Source organism: Leptosomus discolor, chromosome 6 (genome assembly GCF_034619465.1).
Source record: "Leptosomus discolor isolate bLepDis1 chromosome 6, bLepDis1.hap2, whole genome shotgun sequence".
In the NCBI taxonomy this organism is placed as follows: domain Eukaryota; kingdom Metazoa; phylum Chordata; class Aves; order Leptosomiformes; family Leptosomidae; genus Leptosomus; species Leptosomus discolor.
In genome coordinates, this window is record NC_141396.1 from 37,907,605 (window position 1) to 37,933,901 (window position 26,297).

The following is a 26,297-nucleotide window of genomic DNA, read 5'->3' on the forward strand; positions in this document are numbered from 1 at the left end:
TGCATCCGCTCAGCCCAGGAGGACAGGGGGGACCAGATGCACCGTCTCCTCCCGGAGACAGGACTGGATCCCTACTGGCAGCCAGGCCATCACATCGCTACATCCCCATGCCACGGCTCTCCGCGCACCATGGCGTCTGTACTGCAAGAAGCGACCCAACCTCAGCCCACCTGAGGCACTTCTTGCGCTCACCTGGAATAAATACCCAGCACCGGGTCCCAGCCCTGCAGCATCATCCACATGGTGCAGAGGCGGGGGGTTATCACACCCTGCTTTAAATCTCGCCTGCCTCTCTTGGCTAGAGACAGGGGTTAGCACCTTCAAGGCAGCCCCCTTGCTCCGAAGCCCCTGGGGACCCTGGCTGTGGGGTGCGAGGGGGCTAGGCCAGTCCTGAGCCACAGCTCTCCTCCGAGGTATAGCAACAAACCACCGCAAAATATTCCTAATGCAATAAAGCACAAATGCCCAGGACAGCACTGAAGGAAGGGGTGGAGCTGAGGATTTGGGAAGGAGCGAGCATGCATGCATACATGCACATACACTGTGCCCTGGAGACACTTCAGCCCATTTTTGAGGAGGGGGAGGAAGGTTTTGGTTTTATTCAATGCTACAGGGCTCAACCGCTGGAGAAAATCCTTGCTTTGGGCAGGGAAAGGTGAAGCAAGCTCAGTCCTGCCCCGAGCCAGCCCAGGGCTGTTCCAGCAGTAGGAGAGGCCTGCAGCACAGCCTGCAGCACAGCCTGCACCCACCCCAGCCCCCCCCCACCCTGTGCCACTGGGGAGAGATGATCCTCGAAGACTGTGAAGCATTATCTTTGGCACAATAAATAAATGCTAGCACTCCCACGGAGGGCAGCGCTGGCAAGGGGTACGGAGCTGGTGTCAGCAGTCGGAGGGATGAATCCCACCCTGGTACACCCACAGCATCTTGTCAATCCTGTGGGCACCAATACCTGCATGCCTCGGACCTGGGCAGCCCGCTACATCATTTTGCAGGCATCCCTCTGTCTGTCCGCTGACACTAGGTGTGCTGGTTGCTCAGCTCAGGCAGATGTGTGGCTTGGTTCCATCTTCCGTGAAGCCCGCTTAACACCAAAGGGTGGCACCCAGGAGGCAGGGGACCTCCAGTTTCAGGTTCTTTTAAAAGTATTTAGATAAAATGCTCATCCAGCCTTGACTCGGAGGCGAGGCAGGGGCAGGAGGGTGCACAAGTAGCCCTTTTAGCATCTCTTCAGCCCTTTTTGTACTGCTGGGTACCTCCAGAAGAGCATTGCAGAGGGATTCCAATGCTTAAAACACCAGGAGTGCACAGGGATCTCCATTCATTTCAATTCAAGTGTGTACCTCAACCTCTCCCCTGCTGCAATCCATGCCAGACCAGCAAAGGCTGAGGGGAGCTCACATACTGACGTGAGCTCCTCCGAGACACCCTGACCTCAAGTTTCTTGCAGCCGCACGAGTGCTATCGATGTAGCACTGTCCTGGCACCAATGGCACTGAAAGCACCAGGTTCAAACAGCAGTGTGCCCTAAAACCCACAGGCTCCCAGCATATGCCGATCACCCTGGGCCACCTCACCAGCAAGCCCTGGACACCTGAAGAGCTTCCAAGACTGCCCCTAGAGATGCTTCGTCCTGCTCATCAGATTGCCAGGGAAGCAGCACCGCTGGGGCCAGTGGATGCACCTATGCCATGCACGTGCTCCTGAGAGATCCCGCTTTGCAATGCCTTGCCTTCCTTGGCCTCCACACCTCTGTCCCCAAAACCTCCTCCCTACCAGCGCTCATTCCCCACGGAAGCCCACCTTTCCCTGCCACCACACCTGGAGGTGCTGGATGCTCTCAGATGGGACGCTACCCACCCCTAAGCACTAAAACCACAGCAGCCCACTCAGGGACACCCCTTGGGGACGCAGCAGGCTGCCTGACCCTGCTTTAGGGAGCTCTTGAAGACTCCACACCTGGAGCTGGCATGACACCAAGCAAGCTGCACCCAGCCCTGGGCTCCTAAAGTGCTGTGCAGACATTCAGTACTTGGCACAATATTTTTAAACGGTGTTAATCACCTCCCTTTCAGTCCCTCCCAAGTGACAAAAAGAACACAGATCCATCTTTGTCTCTCTCCTTGCTTTGTAACTGCCCCTAAAATCCACTCCCGGCTTCCCAGTCATTCCCATTTCCCTCCAAAAGGTGTTGATGCCCCACAGGCACTGGGTATAAGGGTGCAGGGATCAGGCTGGTGGTCCTGGGGAGGCTGGACATCAGTATCACCTCAAGGCTGGCCAAAGGCAGCACTGGCTAAAAAGTCACCGCAAGGTGACAGGCATTTTTTACATCTTTTTTGGTCTTTGACCTTGCTCTTATTGCTCACGTTAGAGTTGCCTGGACCATCTGCCTATCCTGCAATGCGGAACAGAAGCCAGTCTATGGTTTTCAGGCTCCATCTTCCCCCAGATGTGTTTCCTAAACTCTCCATCCCAAGAGGGACAATCCAGGGCAGCAGTTTGGCCATTTCCCAACATTCCTCCCCTGCTCCTCCAACACCTCACCACCTCCCTCCGGTTGCTTGCCCTTCCCCCCGCCCCATTGCTACCTCCAAGCTCCGAGCACCAGAGCTGAACCACCGAGCCAGGACCCTCCCCTCCAGCACATCTTGTGTTGCTGCTTGGGGCAGGGGGAAGGAAAAAGCAACATTAAAGCTCCCCTCCCAAATCTTTTTAGCACCTTGGGAGTAAGCAGCCCAGCTCCCTGTGGCCAAGCTGCTGTCGCCTTTTTTTTTTTTTTTTTTTTTTTTTGCTCCTTTTCACCTTGTTTTCCATGGCACTGTCAAAAAGAACCATGCCACAGCTGTGACGGCAAGAGGGAAACATGAGGAAAAAAGTGGTTTTCCTGGGAATTTCTAGGTGAGCCAGGTCATTTCCAAACCTGGCAGTGCCACCCGAAGTGGTGGGGGGAGAGAGGAAAAAGAAGGTAGGGAGTAGAGGGAGGAAGGCAAAAGGCAGCCCCTGCCCCATGGCAAGGTGGTCCCGAGTGGGTTACCTGGCTGCCTGGCCCTTGCCCGACTCACTCGAGGCTGGCTGCCCCCCGAGGAAAGTGCCACTGCCGGGAACCCCTCCACCAGCAGCTGACCCAGACAGAGGTGCTGGGGTGGGGTGTCCCCCAGGGCCTCCCCAGGCAGGAGTGGTGGGATGGGGGGAGAGCAGCAGAGCAGGGCTGGGAGCAGTGGATCCTGAGGGAGTGCTGGAGCCCATGGGGGGGGGCGAGCCAGTGGCAGAGGAGGTTTTCTTGCCGCAGGATTCACAGCAGAGCTTGTTGTAGCCAGGGATGGAGCAGTACCGAGCCAGGACCTCCATCTGGCAGAAGATGGACTTGTCCCCGAGGCAAGGCTCCCCTAGAGAGGGGACAGAGCAGCATCAGACAGCAAGGAAGATGAAGATGGCATTAAGTTCTCACCCCTGCACCTTTCTGATGGTCCCAAAGGCAACAAGGTGCCCCCCTTATAGGGTGCTGCCAAACCTACTATTGCTCTCTGCCCCCATGCAGCAATTTTGGCAATGCTTGTATAGGAAGGGGGGGAGCTGAGGGAGGTGGAAAACGAAGCCAAAGTGCTTGAGGTTTCTGTGCACAGGAGAAAAAACAGAGAGCAAGGGATGCTCCACACCAGCATCTTAAATCCGATCGTGATGCATCTTGCCTCAGCTACGAAGCACTCTAAGCAGATCCTTGCTTGGAACAAGGGACAAAAGCCAGATGTCATCTCCCTGCTTGGGTAAGCATGGGAGGCTGAAAAAAGTTTAAGGTAAAAAGGAACAGGCATAAAATCCTGGAGGCAAAGAGAGTGCGACACAGTGCCCAGCCAAAGGCAGTGGAAACTGCAAGATCCCAGACTCCACGAGATGGCAACCAGGTGGTAGGCTTTGCAAGCAGAAGCATCAGGGACGCAGCAGCAAAGGGTAAAACTCCCCCAAATCACTGATGGATGTGTGTCCTCCCGCCAACCCGCCTGCGTTTCCCATGAGGGGCTGCAGAAGCACTCGGGAGGGTTCTCCCAGGAAGCGTTGCCCTTACCCGAGCAGGGACACTTACTGGAGGAGATCTTGCTAACAGGGTTTTTGGCCCCGTCCTGGGGCACCCTCTGCCCTTTGGGTGTGCTGTGGTCACCGTCATCGGTACTGGTGGTGATACCAGAGAGCTTCCCTGCTGAGAGAGCACCACGATGCTCAGCCACCACAGGAGGTTGGGGGCACTCAAAATACCTTAGGACCGTGTTTTGGGGAGGGATTTTTTTGTTTGAAGGGATGTCCTTAAAAACGAGGTCTCTGGGGGAGCAGCCAGTTGGCCTGGCACTTAAGCCACCCAAAAACCCCCAAGATGAACTCCAGGGTGCTCATCTCCATCATGCCCTCAGCTCATCGCATCCCCAAACTGTCAGAAAAACCATCCACAGCAAATATCAGGGCCAAGAACAGAGAAAGGCAATATTTTGGCTGGCATTTAATCCTTTCTCTGCCAGCATCATCAGGCATGTTCAACCGGACCTTCTTTGCTGGCATCCCCCTGCAGCTGAGATGGGCTGGAGGCATGCAGGAAGGTTGGTCCCCACCGGCACACGACCCCCCTGAGTGCCACCTCCTCCTCCTCCTCCTCTCACCCGGGCAGAGGGCCACGTGGCAGCCCTGGACAGCCTCCGGCTTGTCGCCCTCACAGCGCCCGCCGCCCTCGCTGCCTTTGCACACCACCTGCCGCTGCTGGACGCCTTCCCCGCAGCTCGCCGAGCACTGTGCCCAGACAGACAGACAGTCAGGGATGGGGTGAGGTGGGGGGAACCGGTACGCCCTGACAGCCCACCCCCACCACAAGCTCACCTCCGACCAGGCGCCCGTCCTCCACTGTGCAGGGCAGGGCAGGCGGCTGCAGGGCTGGCGCGTCTCGGGGCGCTGCCCGGTGCAGTACTTGGTGTGCAGGGTGCGATTGGTGCCATCCTGCAGGCGCTGCACACACTGCACCGCCCGCACCTGCATCCCCAGCTTGCCACAGGTCCTGCTGCAGGCACCCCACTCCTCGGCCACCCAGCTGCCGGCGGGGCAGGGGCAAAGACGGACATGGCAAAGGTGTTAGAGGTGATGCCTGTGCTGGGAAGCAGCTGGTGCACTCCCAACACAGCCCCAAATAGCCCCATAGAGGGGTTGATAGCAACTCAGGGAGGACTTACGCTGGCTGGGAGCACTCCTGGAGGTTACAGCGCCGCCGGATCGGCTTCGGCTTCTTGCCATGGTCACAGAAGTTTCTATGCACCATCCGGTTGTCGCTCTTCCGCCGGCAGCCGTACTTGGTGTACTGGATGCCTGGGGGGGGCAGAGCAATGGGCAGTGAGGCAATGGGTGCAGGGGTCCCACCGACTCCCTGCCCAGTCCCTCTCCTGCATCCCTGCCAAGACGCATGCTCTCGGATGTCACCGCTGAGATGGGACCCAAGCAGTGCTTTCACCCAGGCTTGCAGAGGATGCTCGTGGGAGTGCTGGGTCACCCAGGCTGCCATGGGGTGCACACACGGAGGGGGGTGAAGCAGACTCAGCTGTCCCCCCGCTCCCTCCCCCAAGCTGTTCTCCCAAAAACCCAGGTCAAGACATCACAGTTTCTTGGTGGAGACACAGCCACCACAGCCCCACAAGCATTTAGCGAGCTAAAAATTCGTCTTTATTGCTCCAGATGGGGGAAAAAAACCCCAGCACATCACAAGCCTAGCCAAAGCACTGCTATAACTTGCCAAATAAGTTACACTTTCTTGGGAGCAGACCAGACAGGGGCTAAGCCAGCCTTAATGACGAGCCACCTGCCGCCCTGCTGGAGCAAGGTCCAAAGCGCCAGCTAGAGCTCTCTTTCCAGCTCCACAAATTCCAAAATCTTCCAGCTGTGAGCTGGCCAGCACAAGGTGGAAGCACAAGGTCTTCTCCATTATTTGAGGATCAGGTAGGTCGGAAGTGACCTCTGGAGGTCTCTGGTCCATGCCCTGCTCAGAGGAGGGCTAACTTCAAAGTCAGATCCCACTGGCCATATGGAGGAGGCAAGGCTTTCATCAGCAAACCCCCCAACACCAGCATGTGGGCATACAAGCTTCTTCCCAGAGGGAAAAATCCAGCAACTCTATCAGGACCTCATGTGTGCTACCTGTCCTCCAGCACAGCACCTGCAGGTGTGACCACACCTACTTCCATGCAAGCTCTAGGAGCAGTCATCTTCAAGATCACCTCTCCTTGGCTCAAATCCAGTTAAAAACAGCCAAGGAATCTAAAAATCACAGCAGGTATGTGGAAAGACGACAAAGGTATGCACACACGATCACGTAAGCCTGTTTTCATTAAGAAATCTGCACCTAAACTGCTCTGCAATAATGTCTTTTAACACTGATATTCCCATGTGGTAGACCTTCCCCAGATTACAGAGGTGCAAACAACATGGGTACAGGTGTGGAGAAGAAAGCCAGGCCTCCAAGTAGTACCAGGTCTAGGTCTAAAGCCTTGCGACGTGTGATCTTGGAGAAATACTTTAAAACAGCATCTGCATGTTTCCAAGGCAGAGATGCCCCAAAGGGCTCATGAACTGCCCAACACAGCCAAGCATCCTCCCAAGCACACACTGTAGGCTGCTACAAAGGGAAAGCTACCTCCTCCGCACGCCTTGGAGCACTGAGACCAGCTCTTGAGGGCCCACTCATAGGAATCCATCTCCTCAAGCAGGACATTATTGTTTCCAATCATGGGCAGCAGGTCTTCATGGATGATGTACCGGTACATCAGGCTGCTCCTCGCCTCCTCCTCCTGAGGGATGACCTGCAGGCAGAGAGGACAATCAGAGAGGGGGAAGGAGAGGAATGAGTGATGCCATGGGGAACGGGAAGGGGCAGAGGCAGGGGCAGGGGGCGGGCCGTCAAAGAAAAAAGAAGTGACAACAACCACATGGTACGGTACTCAGAAGAGTAGGAGAAACAAACCGTTACTACTTCCAACATGGATTAGGTGAGCTCTGAACACAGAGTCTACCCTTCGGGAACATACCTCTCCAGTTGTGGAGAAAAAGGCTGCCTAAACAGGCCAACTCCAGCCTTGGGTCACATGCCCCTGGCCTCTCCTCTGACCTGCAGAACACAGTCTACACCCAAAGTCAGCGCCAGCCACAGGGATGGACGGGAGTGCAGATCTGCCCTTCCCTGGGTGCCCAGGGAACCCAATCGCCAACTCCCTCAGATACCAGTATAACTAAAATGAGGTGAGAGTCACAAGCAATTGCTGCAAAGAGCCAAATGCAGTTGGACTCAACGGCAAGCACCCGAGCAATGCGTCCTTATGACATTCTTGCAGGTAGCTCATTGCCCCTTGCTTTTGTCTAGCTTATTTCCCTGGTTTTACTGACATGCCCTACATCCTTTCTCTACCAAAGTCCTTCCATCACCTCCTACATCCCATGTCAGACCACCTTCCCTCTCTGTACTGCTGGGTGATGGTTGGCCCCAACACCTTCAGAGGACGAGTCAGTCAGGCTTACCAAAACACTGATGGCTTCGTGAAGAGGACCGCTAGTTTTCAGGCTCTCCTTGCCATGTTCAACAATGTATTCCCACTCCAAGCCCATCTCAATGAACACTTGGCTTTTGGCTTCTTTGCCCTTGGCATTAAGGATGAAGTTACCTGTGGCTTGATTCTTAACAGCTGGAGGAGAAAGGAGGTATTTCAATATCATTTCCTCTGGTCACTGCCTTTGAAGGACTGGAACGACCCAAAGAAGACCCTTTGGGTAGGTATTGTCAGAATAGGGCTGAGAAAGAGATAGCGGGTGAAGGGAGAGGTGAACTATGGTGTACTCACCAATGCTGTGGGATGACGGCTCCATCTCTTCTATCTGAAGGTGCCTCGCCCCAGCTGGAATCTCAAACATCTTCAAAACACCTGCTGAAAGGGAAGGAGGAATGGTGAATGGAGGAAAGAGAAAGAGTAGGTTTGCTCCAACTGGACACACACCCGCTCACACCCACATGTGAATCCAGCTGACCCTGACCGAATCCCCTCCCAAACCCAGCCAGCCCGCTCACCCAGCTGCTTCGGGGTCTTGGCCAGTGTGCCCTTCACCGTCCGGCAGTGGGAGTTGTCCCCCCCACAGACCCCACACTTGTCGTCCTGCTTCAGGGAGCCGACCTCCTTGTCGCAGCCAACATGCTGTCACCCATGAGGAAAAGAAGACAAGCACAGAGGTTACATCCCTGCAGCCCATCCCATCGCTCCACCATCCCCATAGCCCTTGGCTGCACACAGGGTCGGTCCACGGGCATCCCCAAGGGATAGGAGGTCAAAGGGATGCACAAGCTCTCTCCTGGACAGGCAAAGGACACGGACAGTCGCGCAGCAGCCATCAGCTCCTCACCACACACTCGCCCCGGACGCAGATGCTGTAGGGGTCTCGGTAGCTGCACCGGGTACCGTCATGAACAACCTGATTCATGAACACCACATCCCCTGTTCCCTCAGACTGGCAAATCAGTTCACATTTCTGAGCATCTGCGGAAAAATAAAAAGGGAAAAAAAAGGGGGGGGGGGGGGGGGGGAAGGGCATGTGGAAATACATTCGGGCGGTTGAAGACAGAAACCCATCTCAGCTTGTAGCCCTGAGCACAGCCAGATTTCCAAAGCGCAGGCTATTCACATGCCTTATTTTGCCACGACTGTTTGCTGCTCAAGAGCCTGCATAACACACTCGGGAAATTAAGAGAAGGCAACTAGATGGGATGTGCTACGTGACACTGCAGTGCAAAATGCTTGGCTGTGTGCATGAGGAATACCAAGCCAGGCAGGCAGGCCTGGCTCCCATCCCAGCCCGGAGCGGCACGCTCCCCAGTGCAGCTCCAGGAGTGAGCAGACAGTGCCATCACCCCACCGTCTCCAAGGAAAACAAGTCCTCTGCGTGCCAAAGCACACAGAAAGTGGAGATAAAACTTTTAAAGTAGCACAAACAGATTTATCTCTGGCTACCGCTACAAGGGGCTCTCCTCTTACTCTGTGTAGTGCAGAAGGAGCAGGGAGAGGTTTCAACACAGGCTGAGCTTCTCAGCCCACCTCTGCTGCACTTTGAGACAGCAGGAACCAGAGCAATGTCTGGGTTTCTCTGCTGACACCTGAGGACAAGCACAAGAGATGGATTTTTAAACACCTGGCTGCTTGATGCTGGCTTATTGCACTCTAGTTGCCAGCTCAGGAGCTTTCCACAGCCCAACATCTGTGCAGCTGGCACAGTTTCCATCCCACGGTGATAGTCACCAGTGTGGCCTCCTCTGGGAGGGGAGGCAATTTAGCTACTGCTCCTTTGCTAGAACCTGCTGCCGCTCACCATCATGATGCTCGTAGGGAAGCCAGGCATGCTTGCTGTTCTGGTGGGTGTAATAGGAGTTGCGCTTGGAGCACTGCTGGGCACGGAAATCCTGGTAGGGCCCCGGGCACTCCTCGGCGTTGCACACTTGGTACTCGTAGGTGGCTCCAGGGCAGAGGCGTCCACCATACGCAGGGCTGGAAAATAAAGCAGGTGGGTTGAAAGAGTGTTGGGCAGGGGAGGATGCTGTTCAAAAGTGATGCAGCTCAGCACCCAAATGCATGGCACAGATCATGCAGGAGCAGATGTCCCCATCCCTGCCAACCAAGCACACAATGGGAAGAGCAAGGAACCTCTGGCTCTTGGGCACTTCTGGTTTCACCCCCACTGAAAGGAGGGAGGTGGAGGCCAAACATACGGTGGGTTGTCACAGCTCCGGCTGCGAGAGCGCACGCCTCCCCCGCAGGTCCTGGAGCACGAGCCGAACTTGGACCAGGAGCTCCAGCTGCCGTCCTGGCTGTAAGGCTGCTCCGACGTCTTCCAGATGCAGTGACCCTTGAAGCACCACTGGAAGGGAAGAGAAAGAGGGGAGAGCTCCGCACCTGCCTCATCCAAAGTGCTCGGCACCAGCAAGGAGAGCCCTCCTGCCCCCACAGCACTGAAAAAATGGCTCGCAGTTTGCAAAGCACAGGAGGAAGGTGCTCTTCATCGTGTCCTTGGGCACATCCCTCCCATAGAAAGCAGGACCAGGAGTGGTCCCTGGACATGCGACAGCAGTGCTACCATCCAGGCTGGTTTGGGGACAAGCAAGCTGCATCATCTCACAACCAACTCAGGAGCACAAGCAGCCCGCAGCTTTGCTCTGAGAGACCAGCAGAGCTCCACGGCCGGGATTCACAGCAGAAAAAGCAGCAGAGGAGCAGGGATAAGCAGGGCAGGCTCCCAACACATCTGTGCTTGAATCTGGTATAGAAGAGTCTGCGCAGTGGTGGTTTACATCAGCCAGGAAGCTGGCAGCTGGGCTATATTGTCGTGGTTTTCTCCGGGGTTTGCTCATTCGCAAGTGTTTTGGATTTTAAATCATAGCTGGGAAAGCAGGCAACAGAGGAGGTGTGATTTGCTCCAGAGACGATACACAAGTTGCCTGGCCACACAGATGGAGAGATCAGGATGGGGAAGGACAAACCCATGCAAAAGGCTGCTGAAGGCAAAGCCTGGGGTGTGCAAAGATCACTCCGCAAAACAAATCCCTTTGGCTTTCTTTCCATAACACCATATTTTTGAGTTCCTGGACTAGTTTTCCCTCTCCAGCCAAACTGTCCCTCTCTACCCATGCAGAACCTTGGACAGGCATGGAATTACACCTGGGTCCGGGACTGGATCAGCCCTGGGGATGTCTCCCCACTGGCACAGGGGGGATGAACCCAAACTTCTGCATGAAGCGCAGCAGCATGCTGCTGGGCATTTTGGTAAGCGAAATCCAGAGCTCTGCACTTCCCACGCACATGCACAATGCCTGGCACGAAGCTGTGGTGTCACCCAATGAGCACCCAGACCCACAGTTTAACTCCAGCCCTGGGGAAAAGCCAACAGTGCCTTCGGTGGCCACCACGACAGATGCAGGGAAGGTCCCCAATGGGGCAAAACACTGACCCGCCTGTGGACCTCCCAGTCCAGACGTTACAGTCCCCTGGCACCACATGCCAGCACAACGTGTAACACACATGTACTCATTTCAAAAAGCCTCATTTTGAAGCTTCTGGCAAACTTCAAGAACTCGAGGAGGCTGCATTTTCAGAGAGATTGCTGGGATTTATATAGAAACTTGCCAAACGTTGTTGGATACTTTACACCCAGCCATTCTCCAGGAAAGAACAACCCAAAACCTACAAGGGCCAGCAGCTTTTCCAACATATCCATGCTTTCATACTGTGCTAACAGGCATGCTAAGAGAGCCTAAAGTAAAAGCCTGATGACATCATGAGGTTGGATGTGCAATGATGTCACCGCTTCTTTGCCAGGTGACAAAACAACTCCTGCTTCTTCACAGAAGCAGGCAAATCAGAAGAAAACCACAAGTCCTCATCTGAGCACAAACTGGAGAAAATAAGGAGTAACACCAGCTAAAAACTGGGCACTCACTGACTGCTGCCCTCGAGGGTGTCCCTGTCCCCTCCCAAGGAGGGGGCAGGCAGGACCGGCCCCTACCTTGCCCGGAGAGCACTCAGTCCCATCCAAGGGTGGCCCCTTCTTGGTCTTGCAGAAGTAGGGGTTGTCCGGGTGGCTGCACCACAGCTGCTTGCAGGGGTCGAAGGTGCGGAACTGGGGAGTACAGAAGAGCTGGGCTGGGACAGCAGCGGGGAGTCCCGGTGGTCCCCGCCCCCACAGCACCTGGATGTGGGTCCCAGGGTGGGGCGATGTGGCCGTGAAACCCATACTCACCGCCGTGCATGTTTTGTAGCCCACACCAAAGTCAAAGCGGCACTGCTCATCCATGGAGTAGTTAATGCCCGGCAGTTCAGGTAATGTGGGCCACTGGTGCTCAAAGGGGTCATCCAGGAGGCAGTCGTAGGAGCTGCAGATATGCAGGGCAGAGGCAAAGCAGAGTCAGACATGGAGGATTTCCCTCCTTCACCCCTTCCCTCACCTCCAGCCCTCTCTCCAAATTCAGATATTGAGAAATCTGAATTATCTTGGTGCTGATGCTAACTACCCACGGCTGGAAAATGTGTTTCCAGCAAAGACCAGTTGTGCAGAGTCCCCCAAAGACAAGCATCCCTCCGCTGCCTGCAGCTCCCTAGGGGACAGAGCACCTTGGCACTAGCAGGTACCACCACTGCCACCTGCTTTCCTGCTCCTTTTCATGGCCCTGACACACAGGAAGCTCCTGGCCTGTCTTTATACCTTTTTATTATGCAGCACAAAACATCTTATAGCCTAAAGGGGAAAGCACACAGGCTGCCCAAATTAAATGGCAAAAATATTTGAGATCTGGACCTGGTGTCCACCAGCACAGAGCTTCTGCAAACTACTGCTCTGTTGACATCTTCAGCTTTCATCAGGCGCCTATTTGCCTCCAGCCTCCGCAGCTCAAAACCAATCCAGACTCGTGCAAAGAACCAAAGCTGTTAGCAGAAGAAAAAGGGAAAATAACCTCCCAGGGACCCATTTTTGCTATTCTGGCCAAACCAAGCAATTCCAATGGGGACCTGTCCACCGCTTGCTTTACGCACGAGTCTCTGAGTACAAAATGCAGGCAGTGACGCTGTTAGAAGGGAGAACATCCCTTCTTGGTTAAACTTGACTTACTGAATGTAGCGGTTGAGCTCCTGCTTGCTGCAGCGGGACCAGTGGTAGCGGTGGAAGGCGGCCTGGACCAGCGGTGCCATGATGCTCCCCATGCTGGTCTCATCAGCGCAGCGGTTGCCCTGGCCGTCGTGCTCCATGCCTAACCTGGTGGGAAAAGCCAGTGTAAAGTCGGGTTCCTGGAGGATTTACACCAGCCCATTGCATGCCGTGGCAGTACGCACACCTGCACCAGCAGAAAGTCCCTTTTACAAAAGAAAGGGGCACCACCTTGCTTATCTCCCTGCCGAAGGGGACAGCCAGCTCTGCCCCCACGACTTACACGTGGCCAGTCTCATGGGCAACGACAAACGCCGAGGAGAAGCCATCTTCATGGTTGAGGGTGCAGCTGCGGAGAGGGTGGCACATCCCCGTTACAGGTGCATAGCCTAAGGCAAGAAAGAAGGGGAGAGGAAGGGAGGAGAAAGAAAACCTTTGAGAGAGGGAGGAAAAAATGAGAAATGAAAAAAAACCAAACCCCACAACACAGCCTGGCTTCATTGCAACAGGAGGAGAAAAGGAAGAGGAAGGTGCTGAAGAGGAGGAGCTGCCCAGGTCACTGGGACTTGCTCACCAGTACAATCATCCCAGCTGCCAGTGCCAAAATCAGGCTGAGGTTACGCTGAGGCTCACCAGCATCTCTCTGCCCTCGTGCCAACACACCTGAGCCAGCAAGAGGGCAGCAAAGGGACCCATGGGTGCTTTATCAATGTCGGTACCCACTGCCTCCCTCCCAGCCCAGAAATGGCATCCCCCAGCATTCTTCTTTATTAAAAAAAAAAAAAAAAAAAAAAGAAAGGAAGAGAGAGAACAAAAGGTGTGAGGCGTCCACTGACAAGAATACAGCCTCACTCACCGCAGGCTACGGGGAACCCCTACCATGCACCCACACATGCACCCACACTAGACAGTACAGGGAGGACCATGCACCTCCCCCGGCCCCGAGCCCTCGATCAAGTGCAGTGCAGTGGGGCAGCTGTGGGCAGGGAAGCCTTTCACCCAACCGTTCAGCAATGCATCATCTCCATTTTGGTTTATTTTCCTTTTTTTTTCCCCCTCACATTATTTCTGCCCAATTCAATTAAATCCTTGGCACCTTCTAGAATTTACTTTCCACATTTTTTTATATATATATTTAATTTTTTTTAAAGACTGACCCTTTTTGGCATCAAGGGGAAGGAAGTTAGTAAAGGAAGGGCTTACAAGTCTGAGAGACAAAAGCAAGGCAGGCCCATGCAGGATAACTCTGCCCTGCGAATAGGGATGCTCAAAGAGGAGAGCTCAGTGAGCCAAGAGGGAGGCTGAGCTGCAGCAGAAGAGGGGTGCCAAGGAGCTGAGGGTGGATGCTTGCCCTTCTGCACACACCCTGGCCAAAACACGGGGTCCACAGAGCCCATGTGTCACCATCCCATCCTGATGGGCCACTTGCTCTACACCAAGCCAGCAACTCATGACTAATTGTCCTGGAAGAGGGAGGAGAGGAAAGGATGTGATTGCACTCAGCTTAATTCCCCAGCTGAATGAGCAGGTGTGTCCCAGCACCACGCAGCTGGCCAAGGACAAAGGATTAAAGCAAAAAAATAAAAGGTTTCCTACAGCTCTGCCCTGAAGTCAACAGCAGTTGATTTTGTGGGTGCACTGAAGGAAGCAGATGCCTGATGGGACAAGGGATTGGTCACTGCTGCACCACTGGACACCCAGAAGTTACCATCGCCCCAGACATAAGGCAAAGCCAAGAGGGTTTGGGGCAAGTGTTTCCCTTGATAGTTCTATTTATCAGTTGAGTGGAGATTTTCCAGGATGTCCACCTGCACTGGAACTTCTAAAGGAAACTTCTCCTGTCCTAATAATTTAATTTTTCAAAACAAGCCCAGACACAAACCTTTGAAGGGCTCACTCACATGGTATCTTGTGGGAAGCAATGGATGAATTTTTGCCTGTGCTCCAGGCAAAGAAGGTCAGGTGAATCCCAGTTACTGAGCAAAAAGCCCAAGATTAAATACCTGATTCTCCTCACATGCAGAGAGAGTTCACTTCTGCCTGCAAAGCACCACATAACCTCAGAGAAACATCCGCAATGACAAGGATCTTCTTAAAGCAGCTTCAATAAATACACTCAGGGTTTTATCTACTGGGGAAAGTGTTTGTTTTTCATTTTCCCCACATTCAAGTGGGCAACAAGACTTACTCCAATTAACAAATAAACTAAAACACCTTAAGAAAGACAGCAGAGAAATTACATGCTCAATGGATGCTACAGTCAAAAGGAAAGCAAAAGGTAACAGGCTAAACGAAAAGCTTGAGAGACAGAATCAGATAATTGGGTTTAACCATACAGTAATGAGTCAAATTCTGGATAAGTCATTTTAAAAGATTTTTTTTTCCCCATGAAACTTGCCACAAGAAAGAGTAAAGATGTGGAAAGTTTTCTGTACAAGGGGAGAGCAAATATATTTTGTTTAGGATGACAACTGGACAAATTCCCAACCAAAGAGGCTCTGGATGTCTAGACGGGAGATGGGACAAAGAATATGACAAGGTGGATGCTCAGGAAGGCAGACACTGGTCTCTCATAATTAAGACCCCAGTGAGAACTGGAGGAAGTATAAAGGGTTCTCTATGGCAGAGCAACAGTGAGAAGCAACTACCTGGAAAATACTTAATTGGTAAAGACCAGATTAGCCTTACCAGACACACACATAGGAGAAGCAGCATGTCCTCACCACACCGGCAAGACACCAGCCAGTCTCTTGCTTCCTCCAAATGTGGTTTTTTTTGTTGTTCTTCATGAACTTCTCCTACCTGCTTTCAGCCTCTCTGACCTTCTACATGGACCACCAGCCTGCTCAAAGGCCAACCATAGGTGATTACAGGGCAACACATTATATCTAAGCAAAAGCATCCTTCAGCCTGGGCCAGAAAGCCCGCCGTGCCCGCCCACTGCAGAGAGACATAGCACTCTCATCTGGTTTAGACAGGGCTTCAGCAGCAGCAATTAATAATTTACAACCCATCTGTCCACCACCAAGAGGCATTTCTCTTTGAAGGGCAGGGGTTTATTTGCAACCCATGTGCAAGGGCAGTGCAGCTCAGCTGTCCCTCCTGGCCCTTCCCCTTCACATTTTCCAGCTTCCCTTGATTCCCAAAGCAGCAATCGCATCAGCTTTCCAAAATTTCTCTGTGTTGGTCATGACTACTCCCATCCCCATCAAGACATGCTGTGAGCAGGGCTGTTGCCAGCAATGAGAAGTTTTTGTGAACCTCCTTAGGGCTTGGCTTGGACCTGCAGCAGAGAAGAGCTATGCCACACAACCGCAATTCTTTGCAATGACTTGCATACAGCTTAACCAGTGCCATGCCAAAGCAGACACTGGTCTGGTTTACTGCTCAAGGGGAGGTGACACAACACAGGGAGAGGTACGAGCCGTATCTGGTGGGGATGTGCTAATGGAGCATGGTTGGCTTGGGCTAAGAGGACCACGCAGGTCACCGAGTCAGATTCAGCCCTGTCTGCATTGCTAATTGGGCACACAACTGTAAGGAGTGATGAGGCATCAAGCTAAGCACAGGCTTGACATTTAGGCTCCATTCCCAGGTCCCTGTGACTTGGAGGACTTCATCCTCAAAGGCTTCCTTTCTCCTGGCTTGTTGATTTATGCTGTAGGTTCTTTGTTGCAGGAGCACCTCTGCCTTCAGCTCAGCTTCAAGGCACGTACGAGAAAAGCAGATGCTTCCCAACTGGCACATACACCCTAGAGCAGTGGCTAAAGAAGCCAGCCGGTATTTGCCATCACCTTAACAAGCCGCTTAGATACCATCAGTGAACATATGCCATGAGCAGCTATTGGAGGTGTCACTGCCTGGTCCTTCATGGCATGTAGCCCTCAGGTGAAAAGGGGTGACAGGGATCTGAAAGGACTCTGTTTTGAGGAAAAGAGGCAAGAGTAAGCAAAGTGTTACTATGCCAGCAGTTCAATGAGAGGGCAGTTCCCAGCAGGTGAGGAGCACCTACACCTTGTGCCACACAACACTGACAGGCAAGGACACAGCAGCCACAGGGACTTCTGCAGAAATCAAACATCCATCCCAGAGATGTGTGAAAAGCAGGAAGCCAGATCCACAGGGAAGAGGGGAAGCGGCTGGAATGAGCAAGACTAGAGTAGGGCTACTTCATCAATTAGAGTAGGGCTACTTCATCAATCTCATGACTCCTTCCCACCAAGAGGGAGTCCAGTGAGTCTCCCCCTTCTACCGACATGCCAAAAAAGGTCCTCTCAACAATGCCTTTGGACACAGTCACTTTGCCAGGAAGGGTCTAGAAAAATGAAAGACAACCTGGTATTTCACCCACACTGCCACACAGCTCCAGACAAGGAGCCCAAGGCAGGTCAACAGTGCAGCAGGGAGGCTGCTGGCACAACCCAAGCTCTGCTCTTTGATGGTCAACCATATGTTCAAGAGGGCTTCCAGCTGCATACCTCCTGCGGTTCATCCCCTGCTGTGGGGAGACCCTTTTCAGGGAAGTAATCAAGGTGAGGAAAGGACTCCTCCTCCTCCATCTTTCCTTCCTCCCATGTGCACCAGAAGGACTCATGTTACAAATCAGTGTGACATTACCAGCATGTTCATGGCATTGAATGGAGCCTCCTGATGGGAAATTCAGACCTTGCCACCAGTGTGGGAAGGAGGAGATGCCCATTTGAAGGCAGCGGGCTCAGGAGAACTGGGAGAAGTCACCTCTCGTGATGACATCAAAGAATCTGCTTTTCTAACAGAGCTGTGAAACACCAGAAGCTTCTCCTGCAATTTTTAAATTTTTTTTTCCTAGATCTCTTAACTTCTCTGCCCATGTCAGCACAACCTCTGCACCAAGACAGTGACAGAACTACTGCCACTGCTCCTTCAGACTACAGTAAGACCTCCTCTTTGGCCCAGGGTTTACTCAATGCTCCCAAATCCTAAGAGGGCCAAGAAATCGACCTACGTTAAACCAGGTTTTAAAGGTCCTCCAGAGGACAGAAAGGATTGACATGCCCGGTGAAGCTCCCTGTGGTATTCCATATTATTTTTAAACTTTTTAAGGCACTTTAGGATAAGGGGAGAATGGGTGCATGAAAACAAAGTAAGGGCAGAACAAATAAAGATGATTTTTTTATCCGTTCAGGTTAATGCTCTGGATTAATTCTGTCTTTCTTCTACTCCACACAAAAAAAAATACCAATTTTTATAACCTTTTTCTGGACCTCGCTGGCCAAGAAACAGACTGTGTTTGCAAGAAATCCTCTCCCCTCACTGGCCTTCCCCCAGCAAACTGCACATACCTGATCGAGACAAATACAGTACCTTGCATACCTGCGGGACCAAAATCTTGCCTGGTGAGGAATACAGCATGGTCGTGGTACTCGGCATGCTCTGGATCGGAGCGCTGCTGGGAGTGAGCCCAGCGGCAGACCTGCTCCAAGCTCCGAGATGGATTCCCTCGCTCTATCAGGCTGACTGACTGGGTAAAGAATTAAAAAAAAAAAAAAATAAAATTAAAAGATGGGTATGTTAGCGGAGGAGAAGGAACCTGCCAAGAGTTTTGGGACTGGAAAGACTCCCAAGCAGTGCCTCTCCATCATTAGAAACAACACTTTGCATCCACAAAGCAGCTTGCACCTTTTATTTAAAAACAGCAATCATTCCCACAAATGGATGTGGTCTGTTACAGGAGGGTAAATGGCCCTCTTTGGTCACACGAGTGCTTGGAGAAGCAGTATATAAAAGGGGAGCAAAGAGCATTCAGATTCCCAGCTCCTGCATGGGCTCCTCATCGAGATGTTGTGAGATGCTGATGCTCAGCAATGAGCAGAGCAATGTTTCCCTGTGAAACCTGACCCACAGAGACCAAGACTCCAACAGGGAACAGGTGGAGGTGTCCAGGACTGTTTGACAGCAGTCACCTTGCCCTTCATCTTTTTTTTTTTTTTTGTTTAAGATTAGCATTTTGCAAAATCATGCTCTATAAAATAAATTATGATCTCAGGCAGGTACCTGCTGAGCCACAGCAGTGAGAAGAAAGGTAAGAAATCCTGCCCTTACCCTGGCCCTCAAGTGGAAGCCACAGAGGTTCTATCCTACAAAGTGCAAGGTGAGAGACAAGAAGCTGCAGGAGGACTCACTCAGGAGGCATCAAACCTAAACAGTGGTGAGCTGAGATCTCACCTGGATTCAAACATCTGCTCATCCCTGGGTCTCTGGGAGGCATTGGATTTCTGCTGGCCAAGCAGATTTGTCTAACAAGCGGGGTTTTTTCCCAAGACCTAATCGGGCTTCTTTGTAGACCATACTCAGACATCACCCTGCTGAGTCATTAATACCCTTGCTAGAATTCTTCATGTGGGATAGGGGCTTGCCACAAAAAGTATAGCAAATCACATGGCTGGGACACAGGAGATCCTGGCCTCAGCTTCTCCTCACCAATATCTAGCTCCTGCCAACTTGGAAAGCCACCTTTGTCCCATCACCTACTGCCACTCCAGAGCTCCTGAGGAAGCCTCTCATGGTTTTTCCTGCACCCTAGAGGAAGCAGATAAAGGCTGATCACAGCCACCCGCCATCTCCCCAGGGATCTCTCTCTGCCCTGGGTCTGCACAGCTATGGGGCTCTCCAGACCTTCAGGCTCCAGCAACTAGCTGGATGAGGGTTCAGGTCAGTACAGTTGTCACTTGGGCTTTGACAGCTGACCTGAACGGCCACATTTTTCCAAGCCAGGGCTTACCTAAGTGCTAAATATTATGCTGATGAAACACTAAGCCATGGTGTCATTGCACACTTGCCTGCCTTGGGAGAAGCAGCAGCTGCCTGCTGCGCCTGTGTTGCATTTTGGCAGCCTGCCTTCCCTCACAGGGCAGGGCTTGAGCCAGGAAAGCAGCTGAAAAGCAGAGGCCAGCCTGAATAGCATCTCCTCCTCACCGCATCCGAGCGCTGTATTTACCTGGCGGTATCCCACCATGATCATCCTGACCAGCACGATGTTGATGTGAACACCCAGGGACTCGTCGTGATAAATTTCATCCACCTGAAGAAGGGAGAGAAATAAAGCATAGAAGAAGTTAAGACCATCTCAGCTCTCAAGCCCCTCCTGTCCTCCATGCTCCCATGTTCAGCATCCCACCCATCGCCTTCCAAGACCAGGTGCAAAGATCTTGTCTCCCTCCTCCCACCCCCAGCTTTTTTTTTTCCCCCGGGTAAAAACCATAAAGTCAAAAAGCCAAGCTGCAATAAGCCAAATTTCCCCAGGATGGGTGGCTCAGATGGTCAATGACATCACCCATCCCATCAAGAGAGCAGAGGAAAGCTGCGTTTCCCACGAGCGCTGCCTCCACTGCCGAGCATCTTGCAATGAGCCATTGCCCCCTTCAGAGTACAAATTCCTCAGATGGAAGGAAACACTTCGGACTTCAGCATCCTTTTGTTTGGTGGAAAGAAAAAAATGGGGGTTTGGGGACAGACAAGTGATCACACCAAAGCAAGGGCATTACTCAGTTATACCGGTGAGTCAAATTTGACCTACCGCTTCAGAAACCCCAGGAGAAGAAAATACAATGAAAAGAACAGGGATGGCTTGTAAGTCAATAAGATATCTATCAATGCCAGCTATTAAAAAGGACTTTGCAAAGGAAATAATGAGCTATAACCTTTTCCTTCTGCGTTTTTAGGATGAATAAACAAATTCTACTCCTAAGCGCTACCAAGAGAAGCCAACATCCAGATAAGAAACATCCCTGCAAGCTGACCACAGTGACAATGGGCCACCAAGACAGGCACTGAGCAGGCAGCCATAAACCCACACAAGCACAGAAGACCCTGCACCAGTCTTCATCCACTTGCAAAGTACATGGGAAAATACAGCCCAAGAAAAAAACCCAACTGATTTTTAGAGAACAGGACTTTCTCATTCCCCAAAAGCCTCTAAAATTAACAGTGCCACAAATGGGGGTTCACTGCAGAAGTCGAGGTAGTCAAATTAAAACAATTTTTAATATTGACTAGAATTAATCTTTAAATTAAAACATACTTTCCAACTTTGTCCAAGAGAGAAATAATGTGCTTAGGCTCTATCATAGCCTTCCAGACTAGATGAATGTTATAAAGCCAGATTTATGGAGTTTTTCTATTCTTTTCCCCCATTCCTTTTTTTTTTTTTAAGCTTACATTTGAACTCAAGGATTGGGTGACAACTAGTCCTTTACTGCAGCCCAAACCAAGTCAGCCTTTTCCCAGAGTGCAAGAGTGCTCAATGAGCCCCCTGATTTATAGCCTCTTTGAAATACCCAGTTGGGCCATTTTTAAACCCCAACACGCAGCATTAACGTTTCACCATGACAACTAGTATTCCCGTGGAATGGCTTCGAGCTTTACAGAGAGGCAATGCAGGTCTGCCATGTCTTGAATGCAACAAAATCAATTTTAAAAAAAAAAATTTAAAAATCACCAGTCCATCCCCACTAATGCATCCCTTTGGGTGCTCAGGCTGTAAGCCCCACAGGGTCATTGCTTCACCAGCGTGGAAAGATAACGCTGCATAACCCATCCTCAGCTCACCCTTGCTTATCGTGGTTGGGATCCTCCTTCACGCTGCCCCACTACCTTTTAAAGGCATTTTGTAATGAGAATATGATGGATTTCTTCCGATGTGAGCTCTTGTTTTCGGGATGTGCGCAGATGGGAGGAAGGTTGTGCCGTGCTGCAGCTGGGCTCCCACTTGCAAACGTTACTCATACCTACAGTCCCACCAAAGCACAAAGCATCCATCCCAGCAAAGGGTCACGCTCAGCCCTGGGTTTTGGAATGTAGGAGGCTTTGGCACCATGGTGAACACATCAGCAGATCTGAGAAGACCCACATGAGGAGTTTGGCCCTTTACAAAAATATTCCAGCCTTAATGTGTGTCATACGAGAGGTAATACAAAGGGCATGAGGGGAGAGAGGGAGAAATTAAAAATAAGCTATGGTCCTGAAGAGACAGAGAGCTGGACCTGGAGATAGTTCAGTGGAGCAAGGGGAAAACACAGTCATTTCCTTCACTTTCCCAAATCTTTATGCATTTTCCCTCACCACCAGCACTTGTCGGGAGCTGGAGCACCATTAAGCCTCTGCCTCAGTCAGCACCTCAGTATCATCCACTGACACTCTGCCGCTTGCTCTCCACTCCCGAGGAGGCCCTGATCCATTGGGATGAACCGTGCTCCTGCCTTAGGGACCCCTCTGCCAGCCAGAGCTCCCAGCCAAGCTGCTGCCTGACCTTGTCTGACTCGGAGCATCCAAGGAAGCAGCGCTGACCTCTCCCTTCCCGGCTGCACACGATATTTTGGCAGAATGCTTGGAAGACCCCGTGGGTAGCGGGAAAGTATGCTCTGTGACAACCTGCTGCATGGCAGCCCCAGCCAGTGAGAGAAGAGGAGCGTCTGGGGCAAGAGCTTTGCTCCGTGCCACCTGACCTACCACATGGCCCTCCTCTCAGCAATGTCTCTTCCCACCAGCAGTGCCTGCAAACAGTCCCCAGGTCTGAGAAGAGCTCCCTGCCCCAAACCGTGCACCCCCAAGCAACATTAGCTACCCTGGGAGAAAAAAAAAATAAAATTGGGGAACAGTAATATTATTCACAGGCATTGACAACTAAACTCATCAACACCCTCCCAGCATCACACATCCTTCCTCAGACTTCCTAGAGAAGCGACTAAGGGCAGCAGCAGGACTATGAGCAGCTTAGAAACAGCGCTTTAATGGACTAAGATGCAAGAAGCTGTATTACTCCAATATGGGATTTAATCCCCAAAATCTTCCTTTTAAAACAGTGCTAAATCCCTCTCTCCTCCAGCTGGCAGGGACTAGCTACCCCTCCAGCCTCTGAACCAAAGGGTTAACCTTAAACCCCAGTCCCTGTTTTGTCTAGGGGAGGACAGCATTTAGGCTGGGATCTGTACCTAACAGATACCAGCTCAGCTCAGCAGTGACCTTTACGGTTAACTCAGAAAGCAGATGTGGAACCAGACTGCCCAAGGCTATGGACTTCCCTTAATAGCCAGAATTAAATAATTGATCGAGAAAAAAAAATCAAAAGGGCTCGGTGCTTGCTGCCATGGTGGCTGTGACCCCACAGTCCCCAAGTTTCTGGGGCCAGGGGGAGCATCGGCAGGGCCAGCACACCCCCAGCGCCACAGTGCTTGTGGAAGAAGAAGTGGGGATGGAGCTGGGGGGCACCAAGCATCACCTCCCCACTCCCCATCAGCCTGCCCTGGCTGGTTCAAGCCTGCAGAGGAGATGGAAAATGGCCCGAAGAGCAGTTTACCGGCTTGGCACAACTCCCCCTGCCCTCTGCAGATGCCATTAAGTGAGTCAATGTCTTCAGAGAAAAATCCCCCACCAAAATACCTGCTCAGCAAAAGACTCCAGTAAAGGGACCTACTTCCCTGAAGACAGATGGGACAAAGATCTTATCCCTCTCACCTATGTGGTTAGATGGCCAGCCTGTTTAGTACTGTCATCCGGCAAGAAATGCTCTCTTATTTCATTTAAAAGAGGATTTTTTTCACCTAAAACAGACAAGCCCTTAAGGCTAGCTGTGCATTATGGGCAAACCAGCAAGAACAAGCAGCCCTCAAGCCCCCCACAGAGACAACTCTAAAGCCCTCAGCCTTGCAACACCAAGGGGACGATGCTAATGCTTTACAAAGAATGAAAGGCACAATAAAACCCCGCGCATCCTCTTCAAAATGCTCAACGAATTCACCGAGCGCATGGGACACACGACCCCCCAGCCCCAGCCCCTCACTGGCGCCAGGAGCGAGCAATGCTGCCTACCTAAATCCCTGCAAAACTCTGGTCAGCCCCAAGTCTGCAGCCCCAGATGCAAGATCACGACAGCAAACCGCACTGGCAATGTCTAGACCTCGCCGTTCTTCAGGGAAGGAAAACAAAGAGAGAGACATGAGAAGAATTTGCCAAACCAGCAGAATAGCTGACATTTCAAAACCCCAGATCGCTTACTCGGAACAGCCAAGTCATCTTTAAGTTCCTTTCTTTTATTCCCTTGCTCAATTTTCATGCCGGTGGATTCACTCCAAGCCTGTTTTCTGGGGCTGATGGGCTAGGGACAGAGGCAAAAGTCCTCCTGACTCACTACTGGTCTTGCTCTGTGCACTTGCATCCCCTTCAGGGATGTATACCACCCTCTGCAAGGGCTAACCCATGTTACCCATGTTTTCAATATAGAGGAACGGAGGAAAGGGGAGGTTTATTCTGCAGAGCAAGACTAGATTTTATCACAGCTTTCTATGCAACAGGCTATGTTGTCCCAAAAACACAGCAATAAACACATGAGCCTATAAAGGGAGTGGGAAAAAGCACATGCACACGTAAGAGAGACATTAGAGATATTTTTTGTTATTATCAGTTAGCAAGGAGATGGCTCATGAACCACCAAAAAAAAGCCAATCATACACCAGAAGGACTATAATTTGCCCATTATTTTAGACTGTCCCTCCTCCTGAAACAAGACCAAGCTCGGCAAATCAGTGTCTTGAGCCATCTGTGCTCCGGCTTCGCTTTTCAGATAATCCCAGGTTAAAATTAAAGAGGGACATTTGTGGGTTTTTTTCCCTAACCCTCTCCTCCGTAGTCTCAGCAGCACTCTTTGTCACTCAGCCCTTGGGAACAATAATTCAGCAGATGTGCCGGAGGGAAGCCGGGCAAGTCCCAGCCTGGAAAGGGCTCTGACTCATGGGGTTTCCCTAGTAACCCAAAACAATGGGAAAACACCAAGTACCTTTGCATCCTTAACCAAATCATGGGCAATACCCTACAAAAACCCCAGCAAACCCATTGACACCAGGGCCGGGATTAACAGAGTCCATAGCTTGGCTTGCCTCCTCCGAGCAGGGCCAGCCCAGCCTTGAGAGCATCAGGGGCGAGAAGCAGGAAGTCCAGAGGAGCAAACAAAGGAGCCCAACTGAATGACAAGAGGCTGAAAAGCAAAGCAGGACACAAAACATTTCCTCTCCTCTTCTCCTTACAGGATGCTGGATGCCCTCCTGGTTCCCAGCCCTTCTCTCATCCTTCAGCCCTCACACACAGCAGTCACTGTGGCTGGGGGATGGCTGGGGGATGCTAATTTTGCCTCGATAGCATCACAATCCCTGCCATGGGCACCAGGCAAACAGCTTCCCCCAGCCACCACATTGCCAAATATTCATCCCAAGAGTCCAGCGTCAGGGAAGGGGCCAGGTTTTGCTAGGGTGGACACAGTGACACTCAGCTTGGAGTTACGAGGTATGCTGAGACACGCATTCTCCAGAGTGCACAGCAGGCGATGGTAAAGGCATTTTGGCAAGTCAAACCTCCGATTTTTGGTGCAGAGGCTGCCAAGCAACTTGAAACAAAGGTGGTCAAGCTCACATCAAGCTTAATACCAAAAGACTGCAAGGGAAAAAGGAGAAAGTGAGAATAATATTGAAGTCAGCATGCATTTCCCAAGCCTGTGATCCATCTAGTGCCACTCGCTTCAACCTGACTCAAAATCCTTGTGCAGCCTCTGAGCCAAGAAGGGAACGGCAGGCTGGGAATGCAGGCTGGGAACTGGCGGGGACGGTAGCCTGCGGGGAAGCTCTTAGGTGCACAAAAGGAGCAGTCATCCTCACGTCAGCTTCCTGGGATGGACACAGAGCTGTTTAATGAAAAGCCTGGCAACTACATTTCTGGCAATGAAATAAGGGTGGTTTTGGTTTGTTTGGTTGGTTGGGTTTTTTCAAAAAAAAATGTTCTCCGTGACGAATCATTTATCACCAAGCTTCAGCCGACACAGAGTTCCCAATAAAAGGGTTTGTGTCTTGGAGAGAGCCCCAGGACCCTACCTACAGCAGCGCCATGTTAAGCCAAGCCCACACAGCATTGGGAAGGGGTCCGTGTCCCACCACCCCCTCAGCACTCAACAGGGACCCCAGAAAAGGCCAGGAAAGTTTACTATCAACTTCCAAGCTCGCTGCCCCCTTTCCATGACATATATCTTGATAGGAAAACTCCTGGAGGCTGTCCCAGCTGGCTCCCATGTACCATCTCCCCAGCATACTCCAGTCCAGCTCAGTAAGTCCTTTCCTCATTAGAGGGCTGGCCAAGCCTCTCCTCCTTCCCCTTGCCTCCAACTAACAGGATTAGTGTTCAGCTGTGTGGTCCCAGCATGCTCCTCCCCACCGACCCCAGGCACCCTCTCTCTCTCTCTCCGTCTGCCATCCAGGCCAGAAAGCTTTTTTTTTTTTTCTGTTGAATTGGGTATTTTAAGGCAATCCGAGTCGGTAAGGAAATGAGGTGGCGTCAAGGGAAGAGGAGGCGGACAGAGGTCACGGCAAAGCTGGAAAGAAAACACACTGAAAACCAGAAAGAAAGAAGGGGAAGGGGGTGGGGGAAGAATGTATAGAAGGAAATAATACTTGGGGAAGTGTTTGTTGCATGCTTTATCCTGGTTTCCCCCCCCCCTTTTATTGATGCTGCTTTTTTCCCCTCTTTATTTAATTCATTAAAGTCTCCAGTGCTGTCTTTATTTAAATAGACAGCGGTCCTCTCTT

At 51.8% G+C, this 26,297-nt stretch overlaps 1 protein-coding gene across 2 annotated transcripts in view; it reads right to left on the bottom strand.

Moving 5' to 3' along the window:
- Positions 1-3,033: 3,033 nt before the first annotated feature.
- Positions 3,034-26,297, bottom strand: part of ADAMTS14 (ADAM metallopeptidase with thrombospondin type 1 motif 14) — a 34,673-nt gene continuing 11,409 nt past the window's right edge. The window contains exons 5-22 of one of the 2 annotated variants that reach the window (XM_086467265.1): positions 19,673-19,756; positions 18,040-18,196; positions 12,980-13,085; positions 12,661-12,804; positions 11,794-11,926; positions 11,560-11,673; positions 9,770-9,918; positions 9,373-9,548; positions 8,413-8,546; positions 8,084-8,207; positions 7,860-7,940; positions 7,540-7,703; positions 6,662-6,827; positions 5,211-5,343; positions 4,864-5,071; positions 4,650-4,776; positions 4,085-4,195; positions 3,034-3,389 (exon numbers count right to left, since the gene is read on the bottom strand). In XM_086467265.1, the coding sequence (XP_086323391.1) occupies positions 3,034-3,389; positions 4,085-4,195; positions 4,650-4,776; positions 4,864-5,071; positions 5,211-5,343; positions 6,662-6,827; positions 7,540-7,703; positions 7,860-7,940; positions 8,084-8,207; positions 8,413-8,546; positions 9,373-9,548; positions 9,770-9,918; positions 11,560-11,673; positions 11,794-11,926; positions 12,661-12,804; positions 12,980-13,085; positions 18,040-18,196; positions 19,673-19,756 (2,667 nt within the window). Of the gene's footprint in view, positions 3,390-4,084; positions 4,196-4,649; positions 4,777-4,863; positions 5,072-5,210; positions 5,344-6,661; positions 6,828-7,539; positions 7,704-7,859; positions 7,944-8,083; positions 8,208-8,412; positions 8,547-9,372; positions 9,549-9,760; positions 9,919-11,559; positions 11,674-11,793; positions 11,927-12,660; positions 12,805-12,979; positions 13,086-18,039; positions 18,197-19,672; positions 19,757-26,297 lie in introns of both variants that reach the window. The other variant, XM_086467264.1, reaches the window with a different exon arrangement.